Below are 17,836 nucleotides of genomic sequence, written 5' to 3'. Positions count from 1 at the left end.
GAATCGAGAGCGAACGACGAGGATGCCAGACAATGAGGAGAATATCCTAAGTCTTGCAGAAGGCAATCAATAGGCCAACGATTGGGTATTTCCCAATCCACTGTATGGAGGATACTGTCAACAAACCAAATTAGTTCATACCATCTGCAATGCATCCAATCATTGGAGCCTGCGGATTATCCACTCCGGAGGACTTTTGCTACTTGGTTTCTTCAACAGAGTGCGGCAGACAGCGCATTTGCTGCGTCTGTATTGTTCACGGATGAGACAAGTTTCACAAGAGAGGGAACCTTCAATCAACAGAACACCCATTTGTGGGCTTTGGAGAACCCTCATGGTACCCGAACACGTGCAACTCAACACCGTTTCTCTGTCAATGTTTGGGCCGGCATTGTTGGAGATCACCTCATTGGACCGTACCTTCTGCCCCCTCATCTGGACGGTAGGGCATACTTGATCTTTTTACAGCAAGTCCTGCCCGAACTTATTGAAGAAGCACATATTCCTCAGTCATTGCACCGCTCATTTTGTGGTTCCAGCATGATGGGGCTCCCCCACATTACACCAATGACGTCAGCCAACACCTAAACGTTACATTTGGACAGCATTAGATAGGTCGTGGTGGTCCCATTCATTGGCCTGCTAGATCACTGGACCTATCATGCCTGGACTTCTTCTGCTGGGGTCAAATGAAGATATTAGTGTACGAGACCCCCGTTGATTCAGTTGAAGACCTCGTCGCTTGCATCTCTGTAGCTGCTGGGGAGATTCGAGACATGCCAGGAATCTTCCAGAATGTTAGGGATTCCATGTGTGAAGCCCGTGTGACTGCTTCTGGTCGAACGTTCGAACACCTTCTGTAGCATGGCTCTTTGCCAATGTAAAACTTGTCATTAAAATGATTTCTGTTACACTAACGAGTTGCTGTTTCTGTTCTTTTTCTTTGCTTCTTTGTTCATGCAACCGCCCGCATGACGAAGGCATTTTGGACCCTGCAATGCTATGTGATTCCGATTCGTCTTTGTGCCCCCTACACCTCCTGCAAGTTTGTCGCACTGGTAGTGAATCACCCTGTATAGGAATTTTGCTACCAGAGACAGGAAGGTGATTATCCTGTTATACAAGGCAGTGGTCAGGCCACACCTAGAGTACTGTGTACAGATCTGGAGGCCTCATTTTAGGAAGGATGTAGAGTTACTAGAATGAGTAAAAAGAAAGGCAACAAGATTGGTGAGGGGAACAAAGGGGTGCTCTTACAAGAAAGGCTTAAGTTCTGCAAATTGCAGTGCCTGGAGATTAGGCACCTGCAAGGTGATCTGATTGAGGTGTATAAGGCCTTGAATGGCTTGAGCAAGCTGAATGCTGCTGAATTCTTCCTCTTGCTCAGACTAAGAACCTGAGGGGGCACAGTTTCATAATGAGGAAAGATAGTTGTTGAATAGATGTGCAGAAATTTGCCTTTAGCCAGCGAGTAGTTGATTGGTGGAACAGGCTTCGATCTTTTGTTGTGGAAGCTAATAGCCTGAATAAATTTAAGGCTGAGCTGGACAGGCATATGGAATGAATGGAAGGGTGATATGGGAGGGATTTTTTTGGCTGATGCTGCATAAGCTTGCTTTCTTGCATCATATGCCTCTACTAATGCTAATGCATAATTCAATTAATATGCACAGTATACTCTGCTTTTTGTAACTTTCATAGAGTATATCTTCTGCTAATTTTACAACTACAGCACTGGTCACGCTCCCCGTTCCATTCAAGTTGTGTGACCAAATTTTTTGCTATCAACTGAAGGTACCAATTTCTACAGTTGCAAAGATTGCAAGAGAACTGGCGGTGAAACGATCACACGTCACGTGACCAAATTCCCATGCACCTTTGTGACAGGCAACAATGGCAGAATAGCATTGGAGCTAATGCCAGCCTACTGAAGGGTAACCAATTTCTGTTGATGCGAAGATCAGAGAACTGGTACTGGAGTGAGTGCATGTTGCCACGTGACAAAATTCCCATGCATCTTTGCTGCAAGCAACAATGATAGAGTAGCATTGTGGCTAATGCTGTCCTACCACCGACTGTGACGCTGCATGTTTGCCATTGACCGAAGTTGTTCCAATTTCTACAGATGCAAACTGTCACTGTAGCAAGTGCACATTGTCACATGACCAAATTGCCATACATCTTTGCGAAAAGCAATGATAGCAAAATAGTAGTGGAGCTAACTTCTCCTATTGGAGAGATACCAATTTCTACGGATTGCAGAACTGCTGCTAGAATGAGCACACATTGCAACGTGACAAAATTCCCATGCATCTTTGCAATAAGCAATGATAGCGAAGTAGCATTGCAGCTAATGCCATCCTGCTACCTGCTGCATATTTGCCATCGACCAAAGGGGTACCAATTTCCACAAAAGTGAAGATTGCAGGAGAACTGGTGCCACGGCAGTGCATGTTGTTGTGTGACCAAATTCCCATGCATCTTTGCGACAAGCAACAATGGTGAAGTAGCATTGGAACTAATGCCATCCCACAACTGACTGTGGCACAGCATTGCAGTGAATGCCATCCTTCAACTGTGTGCTGGCACAACATGTTTCAGATTGACTGGATGTGATATCCTGGCACATAATAACCGTAGATGCTAATGGACCAATAAAATCATAATCTAATCTAATCCAGATGGGATACCATATAGCAGGCCGATGTGGCACAAATGCCGTGCTGGCAGGTGGCAGCTTTTTGAATGATCAGATGGGATACCATATTTGGAAAATACAAAGAATTTTCTTATTGAAAGGGGACATAGCTACTAAACATGTCAGGTTGTGTTTTTTTTTTTTTTTTTTTAAACACACTCTAATTCCACTCCCATGGACTGGAAATGTGCAAATGTGACCCCAATTCACAAAGGAGGATCAAAGGGAGACACAGGTAATTACAGACCTGTTAGTTTAACTTCTGTTCCAGGGAACTTAATGGAGGCACTAGTTAAAGAATAATTGCAGGATCAATTATAGCTCGGACACAGCATGGGTTTGTTAAAGAGAGGTCTTGTCTGACCAAATTGATTGGATACTATGATGTAGTCACAAAGGAACTGGATGCAAAGAATAATTTTGATATCATATATTTGGATCTTAGAAAGGCTTTTGATACTGTTGCACATGGAAGACTGTTGCACGAATTGGAGCAGTGTGGCATTGGAGGCAAATTGCTGCTATGGATAAAGGGATGGTTGAGTGGGAGAAGACAGAGAGTGGTAATCAATAGACACTGCTCTTCATGGACTAATGTTATTAGTGGAGTCTCCAAGGGTTCAGTGTTGGGTCCATTGTTGTTTTCTGTATTCATTAATGATATTGGTGATGGTATATCAGGTTTAATGCCGAAGTTTGCAGATGATACGAAGGTTGTTACTGACACTAATGACAGTACACTGCTGCAACAGGATCTAGAAAAGTTGAGCAAATGGGCTGAGAGGTGGAAACTGAAGTTTAACATTGACAAATGTAAAGTACTGCATGTGGGAAGCAGTAAGCCCAGAGAAACGTATCAACTGTGTGGTACTACACTGACTGATAGAGAATGAAAAGGACCTGGGGTAATTGTGCAGGCAGATATGAAGTTTTCTGAGCAGTGCAGACCATCTGCAAGAGTAGATCATGGTGTCTTATCAATGATATACAGGAATTTTTCTGGCAGAGACAAGGAGGTAATAACTCAAAGGTCATCTGGATAGTACTTTCGGGTAAGGGAAGCGCATAGGATGATAGGTTTAATTTCCTTTTATTTATTTTTTTTATTAATTATTATTATTTATTTATTTATTATTTTTTTTATCATTGTTTTTTTTTTTTTTTTTTTTTTTTTTTTTTGGCTGGTGCAGCATAAGCCATAGGCTTTTTTGCACCATGCGGCTATTACTAATACTAATTAGACCCATGTATAAGGCAATGGTCATGCCACACCTTGAGTACTGTATACAGGTCTGGAGACCTCATTTTAAGAAGGATATAGAGCTGTCGGAATGAGTACAGAGAAGGGCAACAAGATTAGTGAATGGAGCAAAGGGTTGCTCTTACGAAGAAAGGTTTAAGTTTTGAAAATTACTGTCTGGAGACTAGGCACCTTTAGGCTGATCTGATTGAGGTGTATAAGGTCTTGAATGGGTTGAGAAAGCTAAATGCTGATGGAATTCTTCCTCTTGCTCAGAATAATCGCCTGAGAGGGCATAAATTCAAATTGAGAACTTGCCTTTAGCCAGCAGGTGATTGATTGCTGGAACAAACTTCCATCTGTCGTTGTAGAAGTTGATAGCTGAAACAGATTCAGAGCAGACCTTGACAAACATTTGGAGTGAGTGAATGAGAAGGGGGTGGGGGGTGTTTTTTTTTTGGCTGGTGCTATATAAGCTTGTTTTCTTGCTTCATGTGCCTATGCTAATTTAAAAAACACAGTAACGTAGAGTGGTTACCGTATGCTAAAAATTAAATGACTAGTCTGACTTACCAGATGTCGCCGGTCTTTTGGTTAATCAGACTCTGAGTGTCTTCAATGCCACATAAACTCGGCAAGATAAGAATCAAATTGACCTTGTGCAGGCTGATGTGGCACCTGTGAGGCACCTCGTAGCCAGGTGGGAAGGAGCAGCAATGCGTAGCACACGCTTCTTGATTAGACTGGGGGTTCGAGCCCGTCACCACCAAATACGGAGGATGCGGAAAGGTCAGGGAATGACCACCGCATATCCCGGACCAATATGGCCTTAGTTGCTAGTGCTCCTAAAAAAAAAAAAAAAAAACCAGTGGCACCTGTCTTTTAATAGCAATCCAAGACCCTCAATATTGTTAGTGTTCTCGGTCACTGAAAAGAAACGGGTGGTTCATGGTGATGTGCCGAAAACCTTCATCCCATAGGCAGTCATAAGACTTCAGAGAATCTGATACTGTTGTGGTACCAGGCAAAATGAAAGTCTTAATGATGTCTAGAACTTTACTCCTGTTTTCAACGTCCCAGAAAAAACAGTTAAGAACCTCTCTCAACTCCTCCAAACACCCATCTCTTATTCACATGCTTTTCTCTGTTTTTATTCATCAATCTGAACCACTACACCCTCACCACCAAGCATGCAACTTTCTCTCACACATGCATCAACACACCTCCCAACAAAAGCTCTTCCAGTCACTCATGGTCGCAGCACCAGAACAAAGTATTTCGGCACCCCAGGCAGAGAGATTTTTCAGTGTCCGTTTGTCCGTTTATCAGGGATATATATATATATATATATACACAGACAGGCCTCGCATAACACGAGTTCGATTAAAGCATTTTTCAGTTACCACTATTTGAAAAAAATATACCACTTTTCACTTTACACGATGCAAATTTCCAGTTAATGCGATCTTTTTTTTTTTATGTGATAATTAAAAAAGATTTGAATGGCACATTAAGGTTACCGCACGTCGGACGAGCAATAAACAAACATTTGCCTGCTGCCCGCCTCAGTGTTTTCCCTCAACCATTGGAAGAAGACTTGTCACTTGTTTGTCTCCCGCTAATAAAGTCAATGCAGACTTGCATTTAAAAATTCTAATTTTTAAATGAGCCAGATGAAAATGTTACCGCGGAGATAATGGTAAAAGAACTAGATGAAATCTTTTGTATCACAGAGAACCTCAAACAAAAGGTTTGAGGTTCTCTGCGATATTTATGTCGCCAGGGCCCAGAGAATATTGTTGTCAGCTATCAGAAATTGATTGAAAAAGAGAAAGCCAACACTGTTCAAGCAACTCTGTTCAAATGTTTCTGTAACAAATTGTTTCTTCATTATATATTTTATGTCAGATTCCCCCAAACTTTCTCAGTTCACAGCGCCCTTAGTGTCTCAGTAATTTTTTCACGGAGCCCCTAGACCAAAAGAAATACCTAGCAGTTCCGTTTATTAAGTAGTTAGGTCCAAATAACTTAATAATAAATGTTTAAACTGTGAACTACGAGCAAGGGACTAATGCCAGCAGTGGGGAAGATGGATCGCAAATTAGTAACATGTATGACATACCTGATATTCTTCCTGATGAGGTAGAATGTGTGTTGAAGAAAATGAAGAATCAGAAAGCCCCAAGGGGAAGATGAAGTTACTGTACAGTTGTTAAAATTGGGAGGAAGAGACATGACACAAAAACTGGCAAGACTCTTCACAAAATGCATTAGAAAAGGTGTGATGCCTAAGGAGTGGAATAATGTAATCATAGTTTTTCTGCATAAGAAAGGACATAAATTGGAAATTATAGACCAATTAGCTTGTTATCCCACATCTACAAGTTGTTCACAAGGTTCATTACTAATAGATTAGAAAGAATACTTGATGAGAATCAACCGAAAGAGCAATCTGGCTTTAGGACAGGATTCTCAACTATGGATCACCTTCACGTAATATCACAGCTCATGGAGAAGGCAAATGAATATAAAACACCATTATGCCTGGCATTTGTGGATTATGAAAAGGCATTTGACTCCATACAGCATAAGGCAATGTTTCGGGCACTGGAAAGACAAGGCATATGATTTTGAAGAAAATATATGAGAATGCTACATCCTTTATTAGACTAGACAAAGACTTTAGCAAATTTAAAATTGAGAAAGGAGTTCGACAAGGAAACAATGTCTCCAAAGTTGTTTATTGCTGCCCTTGAGGAAGCTTTCAGAAGATTAGACTGGTCACAGAAAGGAGTCAATGTGAATGGAGAGTACCTAAACCATTTACAATTTGCAGATGATATTGTGGTCATAAGCCACAATCTCAAAGAATTAGAGGAAAATCTTAATCAGTTATGCAGAGTTAGTAAGGATTTTGGACTAAAGATAAATATGGCTAAAACAAAAGTAATGATGAACAATTATGCCACAGAAAGGAACATAATGATTGAAGGAGCAATAATTGAAAAGGTGGAGTCATATACTTATTTGGGACAAGTTTATTAGCTGTAATAATGATAAATGGATGGAAGTCAAGAGAAGAATAAATTTTGGATGAATAGCATTCAGGAAATATAGTCACATACTGAGGAACAATATCCCAGTTTGTCTGAAATGTGAAATAATGAACCAATGTATATTTGGGCACTCACCAAATGAATGGAAGAGAAGTTGAGAACTACACAGCGAAGAATGGAATGAATCATATTGGGAATCAGACTGTTTGATAAGAAGCGAAACACATGGATTAGGCAGCTAACTCAAGTAAAGGACATTCTTATCAAAATTAAAGAACTAAAATGGTCTTGGGCAGGACACATAGCTCGAAGACATGATGACAGATGGACTAAGAAAAGAACAGAATGGTACCCAAGAGGAGCTAGAAGAAAACCTGGAAGACAACAGTGGAGATGGATAGATGAGATTCATGAGTTTGTGGATAGTAAATGGATGGACATTGCACAAAACAGAAGGAACTGGAAAGTTGCTGGAGAGGCCTTCATCCTGCAGTGGATTGAAAATGGCTGATGATGATGATGACAACCTCGAGCTAGTAGTTCGCGTGATGTCCGACAGATGTCGAGTATTGCTGTGTTTTCCTCGAAAATTTAAAATATTACGCACCGCACAGTTTGGGAACTGCTGTTTTATGCAATAAACATTTAATTCCATAATTATTTTCATTATCTTTTACATGGTATACAGTTAAAAAGTTATTTAAAAGGTATTTTTAAAATTCTTTATTGACATTCCTGAAGGTCAAGGACCAATTATAATTATTCCTATTGATTATTATATTCGTAACATGTTTCCGTTTTGCGTGATGTGCTCGCATGACGAATTAATCGCATTAATTGAGGTCAGCCTGTGTATATATAATATATATATATATATATTTTTTTTTTTTTTTGTATAGTTAGTAAAATAAAAGTACAATTAGTAAAATAGGTAAGATATATTTCATATAGGATAAGCTGGTAGCTACTTAACCCTATACTTTTTACTTTGACTAATAATCATCCTTTACTAGGTTTGGCCTCGTGGACCAGTTATGGCTATTATAGGGTTAAGTAGCTACCAGCTTATCCTATATGAAATATATCTTATCTATTTTACTAATTGTACTTAAACTATACAAAAAATATATAATAAGACTGATGTAATGTTCTATCTAGATATGTATAGATGGTATTAATTAGTTCTTGTTTAGTTAACTTTACCTAAGTTATTTATTAATTTTCTATATTTTATATATATATATATATATATATATATATATATATATAAAATACTATATACAGGGTGTTTCAGTTAAACGTTTCAGAACTTCTAAGAGGGGTAGGGTACATCCTGACAACTCGAAATCATATAGCAATGTGGGGTCGGAAATGCTTTCCTGAAGCGGTGTTGTACACAGAAGCACCATAAAGAAAAGAGACCGTAAGTGAGAAATCGTTTTAATAATACACGAAAGTGTTGTTTTCCGATGAGGCATCCTTCACAAGGGAAGGAATTTTCAACATGCATAACGACCATATCTGGGCGGTCGAGAACCCGCATGCAATACGACGTCGTGCAGCACCGATTCGATTTTCGGTCAATGTATGGGCCGGTATTATGGGAGATCACCTCATCGGACCTTACCTGTTACCGTGTCGTCTAACCGGACCTATCTACTTGATCTTTCTGCAGCAAGTATTGCCACAACTTTTGAGAGATGAACAGATTTCTGCATCGACGCAACAGACAATGTGGTTCCAACACGATGGAGCCCCTGCCCATTATAGCGGAGATGTTCGTAACTACCTGGATGTCACATTTGGTCAACAGTGGATTGGACGTGGTGGTCCCGTGCGTTGGCCTGCTCGGTCACCCGACCTATCATGTCTTGATTTTTATTTCTGGGGTCATATGAAATCGCTAGTTTATGACACCCCTGTGAAGGCGCCTCCGTAGCCAGGTGGGAAGGAGCAGCAGTGCGTAGCACACGCTTCTTGATTAGACCGGGGTTCGAGCCCGTCACCACCAAATACGGAGGATGCGGAAAGGTCAAGGAATGACCACCGCATATCCCGGAGCAATATGGCCTTAGTTGCTAATGCTCCTGAAAACCAAATAACAAACAACAAACAGACACCCCTGTTGACAATGCTGAGGAGCTGGTTGCAAGAATCGCAGTAGCTGCCGAAGAAATTCGAAATTCGCCTGGAGTATTCCAGAATGTTCGGATGTCCATGCGTCGGAGATGTGAGGCGTGCATTGTAGCCCGTGGAAGAAACTTCGAACACTTACTTTAATCCATGTACCTTTTGCTTCTTTTCATGTATTATTAAAACGATTTCTCACTTACGGTCTCTTTTCTTTATGGTGCTTCTGTGTACAACACCGCTTCAGGAAAGCATTTCCGACCCCACATTGCTATATGATTTCGAGTTGTCAGGATGTACCCTACCCCTCTTAGAAGTTCTGAAACGTTTAACTGAAACACCCTGTATAATAATGATATAATGTTTAAATGTAGAGGCCTTCCTGTTGGTTAAAAACACGAAGCAATCCAAGAACTAACCGGACCCTAGGCAACAATGGTAAAACATAAATATTAAACTCAATAAAAATTATATATATATATAGCCGTCTATGGGAAAAGATACTTTGCAAGGGACTTTGTCGAGGGCTAAACCCCTACAAAATACCAAACCCATGGCTGGCAGAGCTATCAGTTTCTGTTGTCATATATATATATATATACACACACACACACACACACACACACCCTGTCCATACTGTATTAAAAAGTACTAATTTCATTTCAGTCTTTTTTTTGGCCTTTTACTTTTCTTCTACTACTATGGGCAAGTATAGAAACGCAGTTCCTGATGCATGGTCAGGTGTAGTCCCCTGATGAAATACCTGATCATGTATCAATATTTATTTCTGCTGACATCTGATCAAGCAATTTTGAATTACCTATATCAGACCTTTTACTAAAATTGTTTCCCACCCATATCTGATGACAGCTATACCATTTTTATTTTCATACCATTTTTATTTGCATTTTATTAATATTTTGTACTAATTTTACTTTACAGTTCCCCCACTTTATATTGGCTTGGCAGTTCAGCCGATAATTTACTTATTTCTTCATAACTTCTAGGATATTAACATTTTCATCTTTCACTAGTCTACTACTCTTCTTTTTCTACTTTCCTCACCTTATAGTTTTTGGCACCTTGTGTAACTTTCACATCCATTTATACTTACTCAATTTAATATTAATATAAATTACTTATACTCTTGCATCCTTTAATGCTGCTTTGCACCGTTAGGTGCATCTGTCATACCTTATTTATTAATCTTGCTTTCACCAAAACCATTTCATCTACTGTTTAGCTCTTTTCTATGTGACTCTTTAAACTTTTCTTTTAAAGAGTTATATTAAAAAACCCATATATATATTTTATTTTGCTTCATTGTTCTTCTGTTTTTGGCACCCCTAAAAGAATGGTGCCCCGGGCAAGGGCCCTGCTAGCTCGTACCTTAATCCGGCCCTGCATGGTCATGGAACTCACACCCAAGTCATGCATCACAAACTCACACTATGGCTTCTGAACCCAAAAATAGGTCAGAAGAAGCACTTCAGTCATTCTTAACTTGCTGTCCGAGAACCAAGACTCCTTTTGCACAGACCTTTTCACATAATGAACATTTAACCCTTTCACTCTGCACTTCCATTTATAGCCATCCGTAATGTCCTTTTGCTCAGTTAATATCGTCATATTTCCACATATATACACTTATTATATTTCCACATATAATGACACTTATATTCATACACCATTCAATCACTTTTATACAACCATCATTTTGCAAACAAAAAAAAAAAAAAAAAAAAAACGTAGTCTGTCTCTCCTGAGGGGTTCATGGCATGCTTCTTTGTCTGCAACAGTAATGGAAAGAAATGACCACTTTGCTTTTGCTTAGTGGAATCATAAGTCATCAGCAAAAAATATGGGAACTGATAGAACTGAATCAAACCCATTCAATAGAAAATGAATGGTAATTAGTAACCAAATTCATAATCTCTGCATAAAAATGGCAAAAAGTGGAAAATTGTATAGAGAATTATTTTTGTGTTTATTTGCTTACTTTTACTAATTACTATTTACTAATATTTTTCCTAAAAATGGAAAAAAAGCAAAAAATTATACAGAGGATTTTACGGCATTAGCTGCAATGCTACTTTGCCATTATTGCTTTTTGCAAGATGCATGGGATTTTGGTCACATGATGTGTGCTCGCTCCAGCGCCAGTTCTCCTGCAATCTTTGCATCCGTAGAAACTGGTATCTCTTTGGTAGGATGGCATTAGCTCCAACACTACTTTGCTATTGTTGCTTGTCCCAAATGTGCATTGGAATTTGATCACATGACAATGTGCACTTGCTCTGGTACCAGTTCTCCTGCACTCTTCACATCTTTAGAAATTGGTACCCCTTCTGTCGATGGCAAACATGAAATGCCCCAGTCGGTGGTAGGACGACATTAGCTGTAATGCTACTTTGCCATCACTGCTTATTGCAAAGATGCATGGGAATTTGGTCTTTTGACAGCATGCACTCACTTCACTACCATTTCTGCAATCTTTGCATCGATAGAAATTGGTACCTTCAGTCAATGGCAAAAAATTTGGTCATATGACTTGGATGGATGGGTGACATGACAGCATTCAGTCGATACAAACAGTTGGAGGAGCAAAACTTTTCTATCAGTGCAGTGACAGCATGTTTCCTCAGAAATCCATGGAAGAGGTACCAGACTAACCAAGGTTAGGTTAGATTATGCCATCAATTTCGGAATGGATTCAAGTGTCCAGAATTATATAGTGTAAACTAACCTAACTTTTCTTACTTAAATTTAACTGGTCAGGTTACATTACTACACTAAATTCGGGAGTATTAAAGTGAAAAAAGGTGCATACTAAAGGTGCATATACCGTTTTTCACTGAAATCCATCCAACACTCAAAGAATGTGTGCCACTGCATTCAAGATCCTGAATGCTCAACTATGTCGAAACTTTTAGTCAAAGTTAATTTTGTTATGAGTGATTTTTTTTTTTTTTTTTGTGGTTAGCCTGCAAGCTCATTATTAGCTTCAGTAAAGCAGTGTTCTTTCATTTTATATGAGACGTCTATCCTGCAACATCCTTCCTCAACTTGAATTTATGCCCCCTCATATGTGGTCTCAGCAAGTGGAAGAATGCCATTAACATTTAGCTTACCCAATCCATTCAAGGCTTTAAACACCTCTTTCAGATCTCCCCACAGGTGCCTTCAGTTACAAGAACTTGTTCTTGTGACCAAAGTGTGCTTTATTATCTTCAAACAACATAATTAATGATTGGATGATTCCTAGTGTGAAGTTCCTGTTTTATTAACCATAACAAAGTAGTTAAATTAAAAAAGAAACTTAATTTTATAAACCAAATGTGATTATATCTCCAAGACTGTGGTAGAAAGGAGAACACCAATCATATTGTGAAACTTAATGCAACATATGAATGCAACATTAAGTTATATAGCAAGATGCAGTCTTGCTGCTTGACTTCCAAGTTCTCTGAGAGTGCCGACGGGCTGCAAGGACATTTCATGGAATTCTGTCAGTGGTATTCAGGAACTTTGTTAGCAGGGATAAAGCGATTTATTCCTTTGTACTAGCCATGGTTAGGCTGCATCTTGAGTACTACTGTATGCAGGTCTGGAGGCCTCATTTTAATTAAAAAGGATGTGAATCTCCTGGAATGGGCATAGAGAAGGGTGAAGAGAACAAAAAGGGTGCTATTACTAAGAAAGGCATCTCTACGAGGAGATCTGATTGAGGTGTTTATGGCTTTGAACAGATTAAGCAATCTCAGTTGTGACCAAAGTTGTGACACGTGAGGTGGGCATAAATTTAAATTGTGGAAGGATGGTTGTAGGACAGATGTGTGGAAGTTTGCCTTCAGCCATTGGGTGGTTGTAACAAACTTCCATCTTTGCATCCTTTGCTAATACTATAACCAACAATCAAATTAAAATCAAATCATAAAAATAAAAAAAAAAGGTTTAATCTATTGTCACATTCATTTGATGCATTTAATTCCACTGTATAATTAGTATTCTTATTTCTACCATAAAATTAATTTATTTTGGCTCAGAATAAATGTAAAAATAATGTATAAAATTTTTTGTTCAATAATTAAATTTTTCTTAGATTTCTAAAGATATCTTTAGCCATGTCTGGAAGATCCAGTGAATCAATGGGAGGTTTGGTGTCACTTGTAAACAGACTCCAAGACTGTCTTCTGTCTTCTGGTCAGACAACTCTGGAAATAGATCTGCCTCAAATAGCTGTAGTGGGATGTCAGAGTGCTGGAAAGAGCAGTGTACTAGAAAATATTACTGGCAAGTGAGTATAATATTACTGCCTTTGATTTGATAATGTTGCTGGGAAAACAAAAATTGATATTCTTACACTGCAGATAGCCTTGTAAGACTGGGAAATCTCACCATTGTCATAGATGTATTAATAGATGTTGCGCCAGTGAGGAATATTTAGATTTCAGATGTTTATTCATAAACATAATACCATGCTTAAGTATGAAGCTTTTGACTGGTATTTTTTTTTTTTTTGGAAAAAAAAAAAAGAAAAGTCTAAATATTATTAGTAGTGGCAAGCAGCCATTTAAAAAAATAATAATAAATTTCACCCACTTTGACAACCTTTGTAATAATCCTTCCAAACCTTTTAATCAGGAAGGTGATTATCCCATTGGTCAGGCCACACCTTGAGTACTGTGTACAGGTCTGGAGGCTTCATTTTAGGAAGGATGTAGAGTTGCTAGAATGAGTACAAAGAAGGGCAACAAGATTGGTGAGGGGAACAAAGGGGTGCTCTTACCAAGAAAAGCTTAAGTTCTGTAAATTGCTGCACCTGGAGTAGGCACATGTGAGGTGATCTGATTGAGGTGTATAAGGCTTTGAATGGGTTGAGCAAGTTGAATGCTGATGGGATTCTTCCTCTTGCTGAGAAAGAATCCTCAGCAAGAGGAAGAACCTGAGGGGGCATAGATTCAAATTGAGGAAAGACAGTTGTAGAATAAATGTGCGGAAATTTACCTTTAGCCAGCGGGTAGTTGATTGGTGGAACAGACTTCCATCTTTTGTTGTGGAAGTTGATAGCCTAAATAAATTTAAGGCTGAGCTAGACAGGCATTTGGAACAAATGGGGGGGGGGGGTGAAATGGTTTTTTTTTTTTTTTTTTTTTTTTTTTTGTGGCTGATGCTGCATAAGCTTGCTTTCTTCGTATGCTAATGCTAAATTTATTAACCCTGAGGCAGTCACACAGTGGTGTTGATTCGACCCCAACAATATTTAAGCAATTTGTGCTTCAACTACTCATCCACGCAGTTAAAACTCCTAATAGCTGTTTTTGAAAATGGTTTATTTGAATTCTCCACTGAAAATTCTGGAAATGGCTGTTAATTATCACACAATTAAAAAAATACATTATTAAGCTAAACCTAATTATATGCATGTGTTTCTGACATATGTCATCTGGCATTCAGTCACAGGTATTCTTTGGAGAAGCACTGTTTTTAAATTTGTATTTGACAGGAACTTTTGCCAGCAGTTACTTTTTATTCCTGTACGCAAAATATTCCTTTGGGCTGTTGGTCGATATTTGCAGGCATGTTGCCCTTATTGATAAAATGGTCATTCCATAGTGAGAAAGTTTTACATGATTTTCCTATTGCTGATGGAGTTTTCAAAAGAAAATGCATCATATACTCTTCTTATTTGACAGCAAAAAAGTAGAATGTCACACAAATAGGCACTAAAGTAACAACCTGTAAATTTCTTTATGTAACTATCTTAATCTTTTTTTTATTCCTAATGCAGCAATCCCCACTTTCTTTGGGCTTTTGGTCAAAACTGGCAATACATTACTGCAAACAAGGGAATTGATCATTTTGCTCTGGGACTGCAGAGCAAAATCTTTGCTCTGCAGTCCCAGTGATGCCATGATACCATCTGGCAAATTTTCTCCCCAGCCAGAATTAGTAGCAACCACTACATTTTGATTGACAGGAGCTGTTAATCAGTGGATTTCACCTAGCATTGAGTGAGCTAATTTCAAGCAGACACTGAGGAGTTTTTACCCTGGGAAAATAATTACTGGATCTTTACAACAGACAACTTACAAACAATACAGAATTTTTATTTATAATATGTGCAATTGGAGTTGTATCTGGCACATCATGGTTTCAGTTGCTACGCTGTGAAAACTCCAAAATGTGAAGTGGATACTTGTAACAGCAATGGCAAACCTTCTGTGCTGCATACCAGTAACAAGCTGGATCAAAAATATACCAATTTTCACATACCATAGGAGAGATAAAAAAAAAAAAAACCTGACTGAAATTAGTAAGTAATCCTTATTGTTTTATAAAAAAAGTAATAACAATATTTGAAAGTTTGTAATGAGAACTTTGTTTCTATATAATTAACCCAATTATATCCCAACACAATTATGATTGAGGTTTTCACCGCCAAATGTAGCTGATAGACCATAAAAGAAATTTTCCTTCCAATAAAATTTTTTTTTTTTTCATATAAACTATTTATGGATGGCCATGTGCTCATATATTTTCCTATGTGTGTTATTAGTGTCATGCATGTCATTGATTTTTCTATCTCTGACCTATAGTTATTGCAATATTATGGATTTAAAACAAATTTTTGATTCATACAAGTTTCTTATGCATTTCTTAATTTGTTTTATTAACTTTTCAGAGAATTTTTGCCAAGAGGCACAGGAGTTGTTACAAAATGCCCCATCATAATTCAGTTGGTTCCCTCAAGTGAAGGTAAGATGAAATGGAATACATATTTCTTCGGTGTCCTTTTGTAACCAAAGTGGAACATAAAACTGAAGCAAATTAGACTTATTAAACGAGAATAAGAAAAAAATTAATGGCTATGAATATATATGATTTAAAGACTTTACATAGATATAATTATCATGGTAAACATGAGATCCTAAAAATAGGATTTGTTTTGTTTTATAATTATTCAATTAAAGTTAAACTAATTAGCACAACCAAAGGACTGGACTACCAGAGATTCCTTCACTCTGTGAAGTGTTACACATTATCACAGACCTCAGATACTGTTTCTGCAGCTGTATCTTCTTGACAGTGGAATGGTTGGGCCTATGACCATTTAGAAATGATGAGAGCATTTATTTTGAAAAGGCAGACAAGGGTGCCTAGTCCTAAATCGTATAGGAATATATCATAAAATATAGTTATATTAATGAAGAAGCTGATATTTCATATTCACCATCAGAAAGACACAATATGGCCCTGGCAGCCTGTGTGTTGTTAAATTCAACAACAACCACCACATCCTTGGATCTCATTCTTGATAACACCAGAATATTTTACATAATTTTAAAACCTTAAATTATTATTAGAATTTGATGTTTAAGCAGTAATTCAATGTACTTGATTGAATTTGTTTCAGAGTATGCCAAAATTCCTGGCCATGAAAAGATATTTTATGACTTCTCAGAACTGAAATATGCAATTAGTGAGGAGACAGAAAACGAAGTTAAAACCAAAGGAGGTTTTTCGTCAACACCGATATCAGTAAAAATTTTCTCTCCAAATGGTATGTAATAATAATCATAATAGGTTTCACTTTTCTTTTTCTGTTTCCAGATTTAAATGTAACCAAAAAATTTAGTTTACATTTAAATTGAATTTAAATGTAATAAATTATTTTGGTTAAGCATTAAAGGTAGAGAACTGCTTTCATTGCAGAAATTCATTAACATAGAAAGGAAAATGGCATTTAAGTCATTTAAAAAGTAAATGTGTATGTCCATTATTCAGCATTTTTTACAGTTCGATAAAGCGTAATGATGATACTTACCCTTTGCTTAAATAAAATTGTTTCATCTCATTATTTCTAAGCTCATCATTTGCATTTCTATGGTAAAGGCATGTTAAAGGGAACAAGAAATTTTCTTTTTTCACTAAAAAAAAATAACCCTTTCACATTTACTGTAGATACTTTTTGTTTGTTTTCCACACCACGGAAAACAAACAAAACAAAGCTTCCATTTTTTATAGGAGTTATTGTTATACTGAGTTGACTTACTGTATTTTACTTATATAAAAGGCTATACACTATACTTGTGTAACAAAAAAATATTAAAAATATTTTTAATACTGCTCTTAAAATTTTATTACATTATTTTTTATGGGAAAATTATTTCCAAGTTATATGTGCGATTTCAACTCACATTAACTTGTTATGATTTAGGATTGCAACCCTAACTGCAAGTAAGGTTTCCACATATTCCAAAATTCTATAAGAATTAATTCATTATACTGTAGTTTTGTTTCTCCTGTTGTCTGGCAGGACTTATGCCATTATAAGAGATTTACGTCCTAACTTATCAACCTTTTTTTTTTTTTATAATCTAATATACCAAAACTTCAGTTTAATCATAACTTTTGAGTTGAATGAAGTGAGAAGCAATAAAAGTTCTTGAAGAGAAATATGAACCACCTGACTGCTATTTTACAATATTTCATGTTTCTTCCATAATTGCTTGCAATTTAGAAAGTTAAAAAAATTTGTTTTTTGCAAGAACACTCTGTGATTGATGTCATTCTGTTTGCCCATTTTCAGTTTTCAAATATTTGAGTACTTTTTTATTGATTTTAGTTCTTCAGAGAGTATTTGTTTGTAGCAAGTCATTTGGAATGTTTCTAATCCTTACATAGGCAGACAAGGGTGCTTCTAATTCA

The 17,836-nt window shown here is 37.4% G+C and overlaps 1 protein-coding gene across 2 annotated transcripts in view; it reads left to right on the top strand.

Moving 5' to 3' along the window:
- LOC150080415 (dynamin-1-like) overlaps positions 1–17,836 on the top strand; it is a 209,363-nt gene that overhangs the window by 5,241 nt on the left and 186,286 nt on the right. For both annotated transcript variants that reach the window (XM_090381422.1, XM_090381421.1), the window contains exons 2-4: positions 13,227–13,421; positions 15,810–15,883; positions 16,542–16,688. In XM_090381422.1, the coding sequence (XP_090237548.1) occupies positions 13,249–13,421; positions 15,810–15,883; positions 16,542–16,688 (394 nt within the window). In that variant the 5' untranslated portion in view covers positions 13,227–13,248. The remainder of the gene's footprint in view (positions 1–13,226; positions 13,422–15,809; positions 15,884–16,541; positions 16,689–17,836) is intronic.

The sequence above is a fragment of the Mastigoproctus giganteus genome, chromosome 9 (genome assembly GCF_048544385.1).
Source record: "Mastigoproctus giganteus isolate SK-2022 chromosome 9, ASM4854438v1, whole genome shotgun sequence".
NCBI lineage: Eukaryota > Metazoa > Arthropoda > Arachnida > Uropygi > Thelyphonidae > Mastigoproctus > Mastigoproctus giganteus.
The sequence above is the reverse complement of the archived record's forward strand: the minus strand, read 5'-3'. Positions and strand labels throughout refer to the sequence as shown.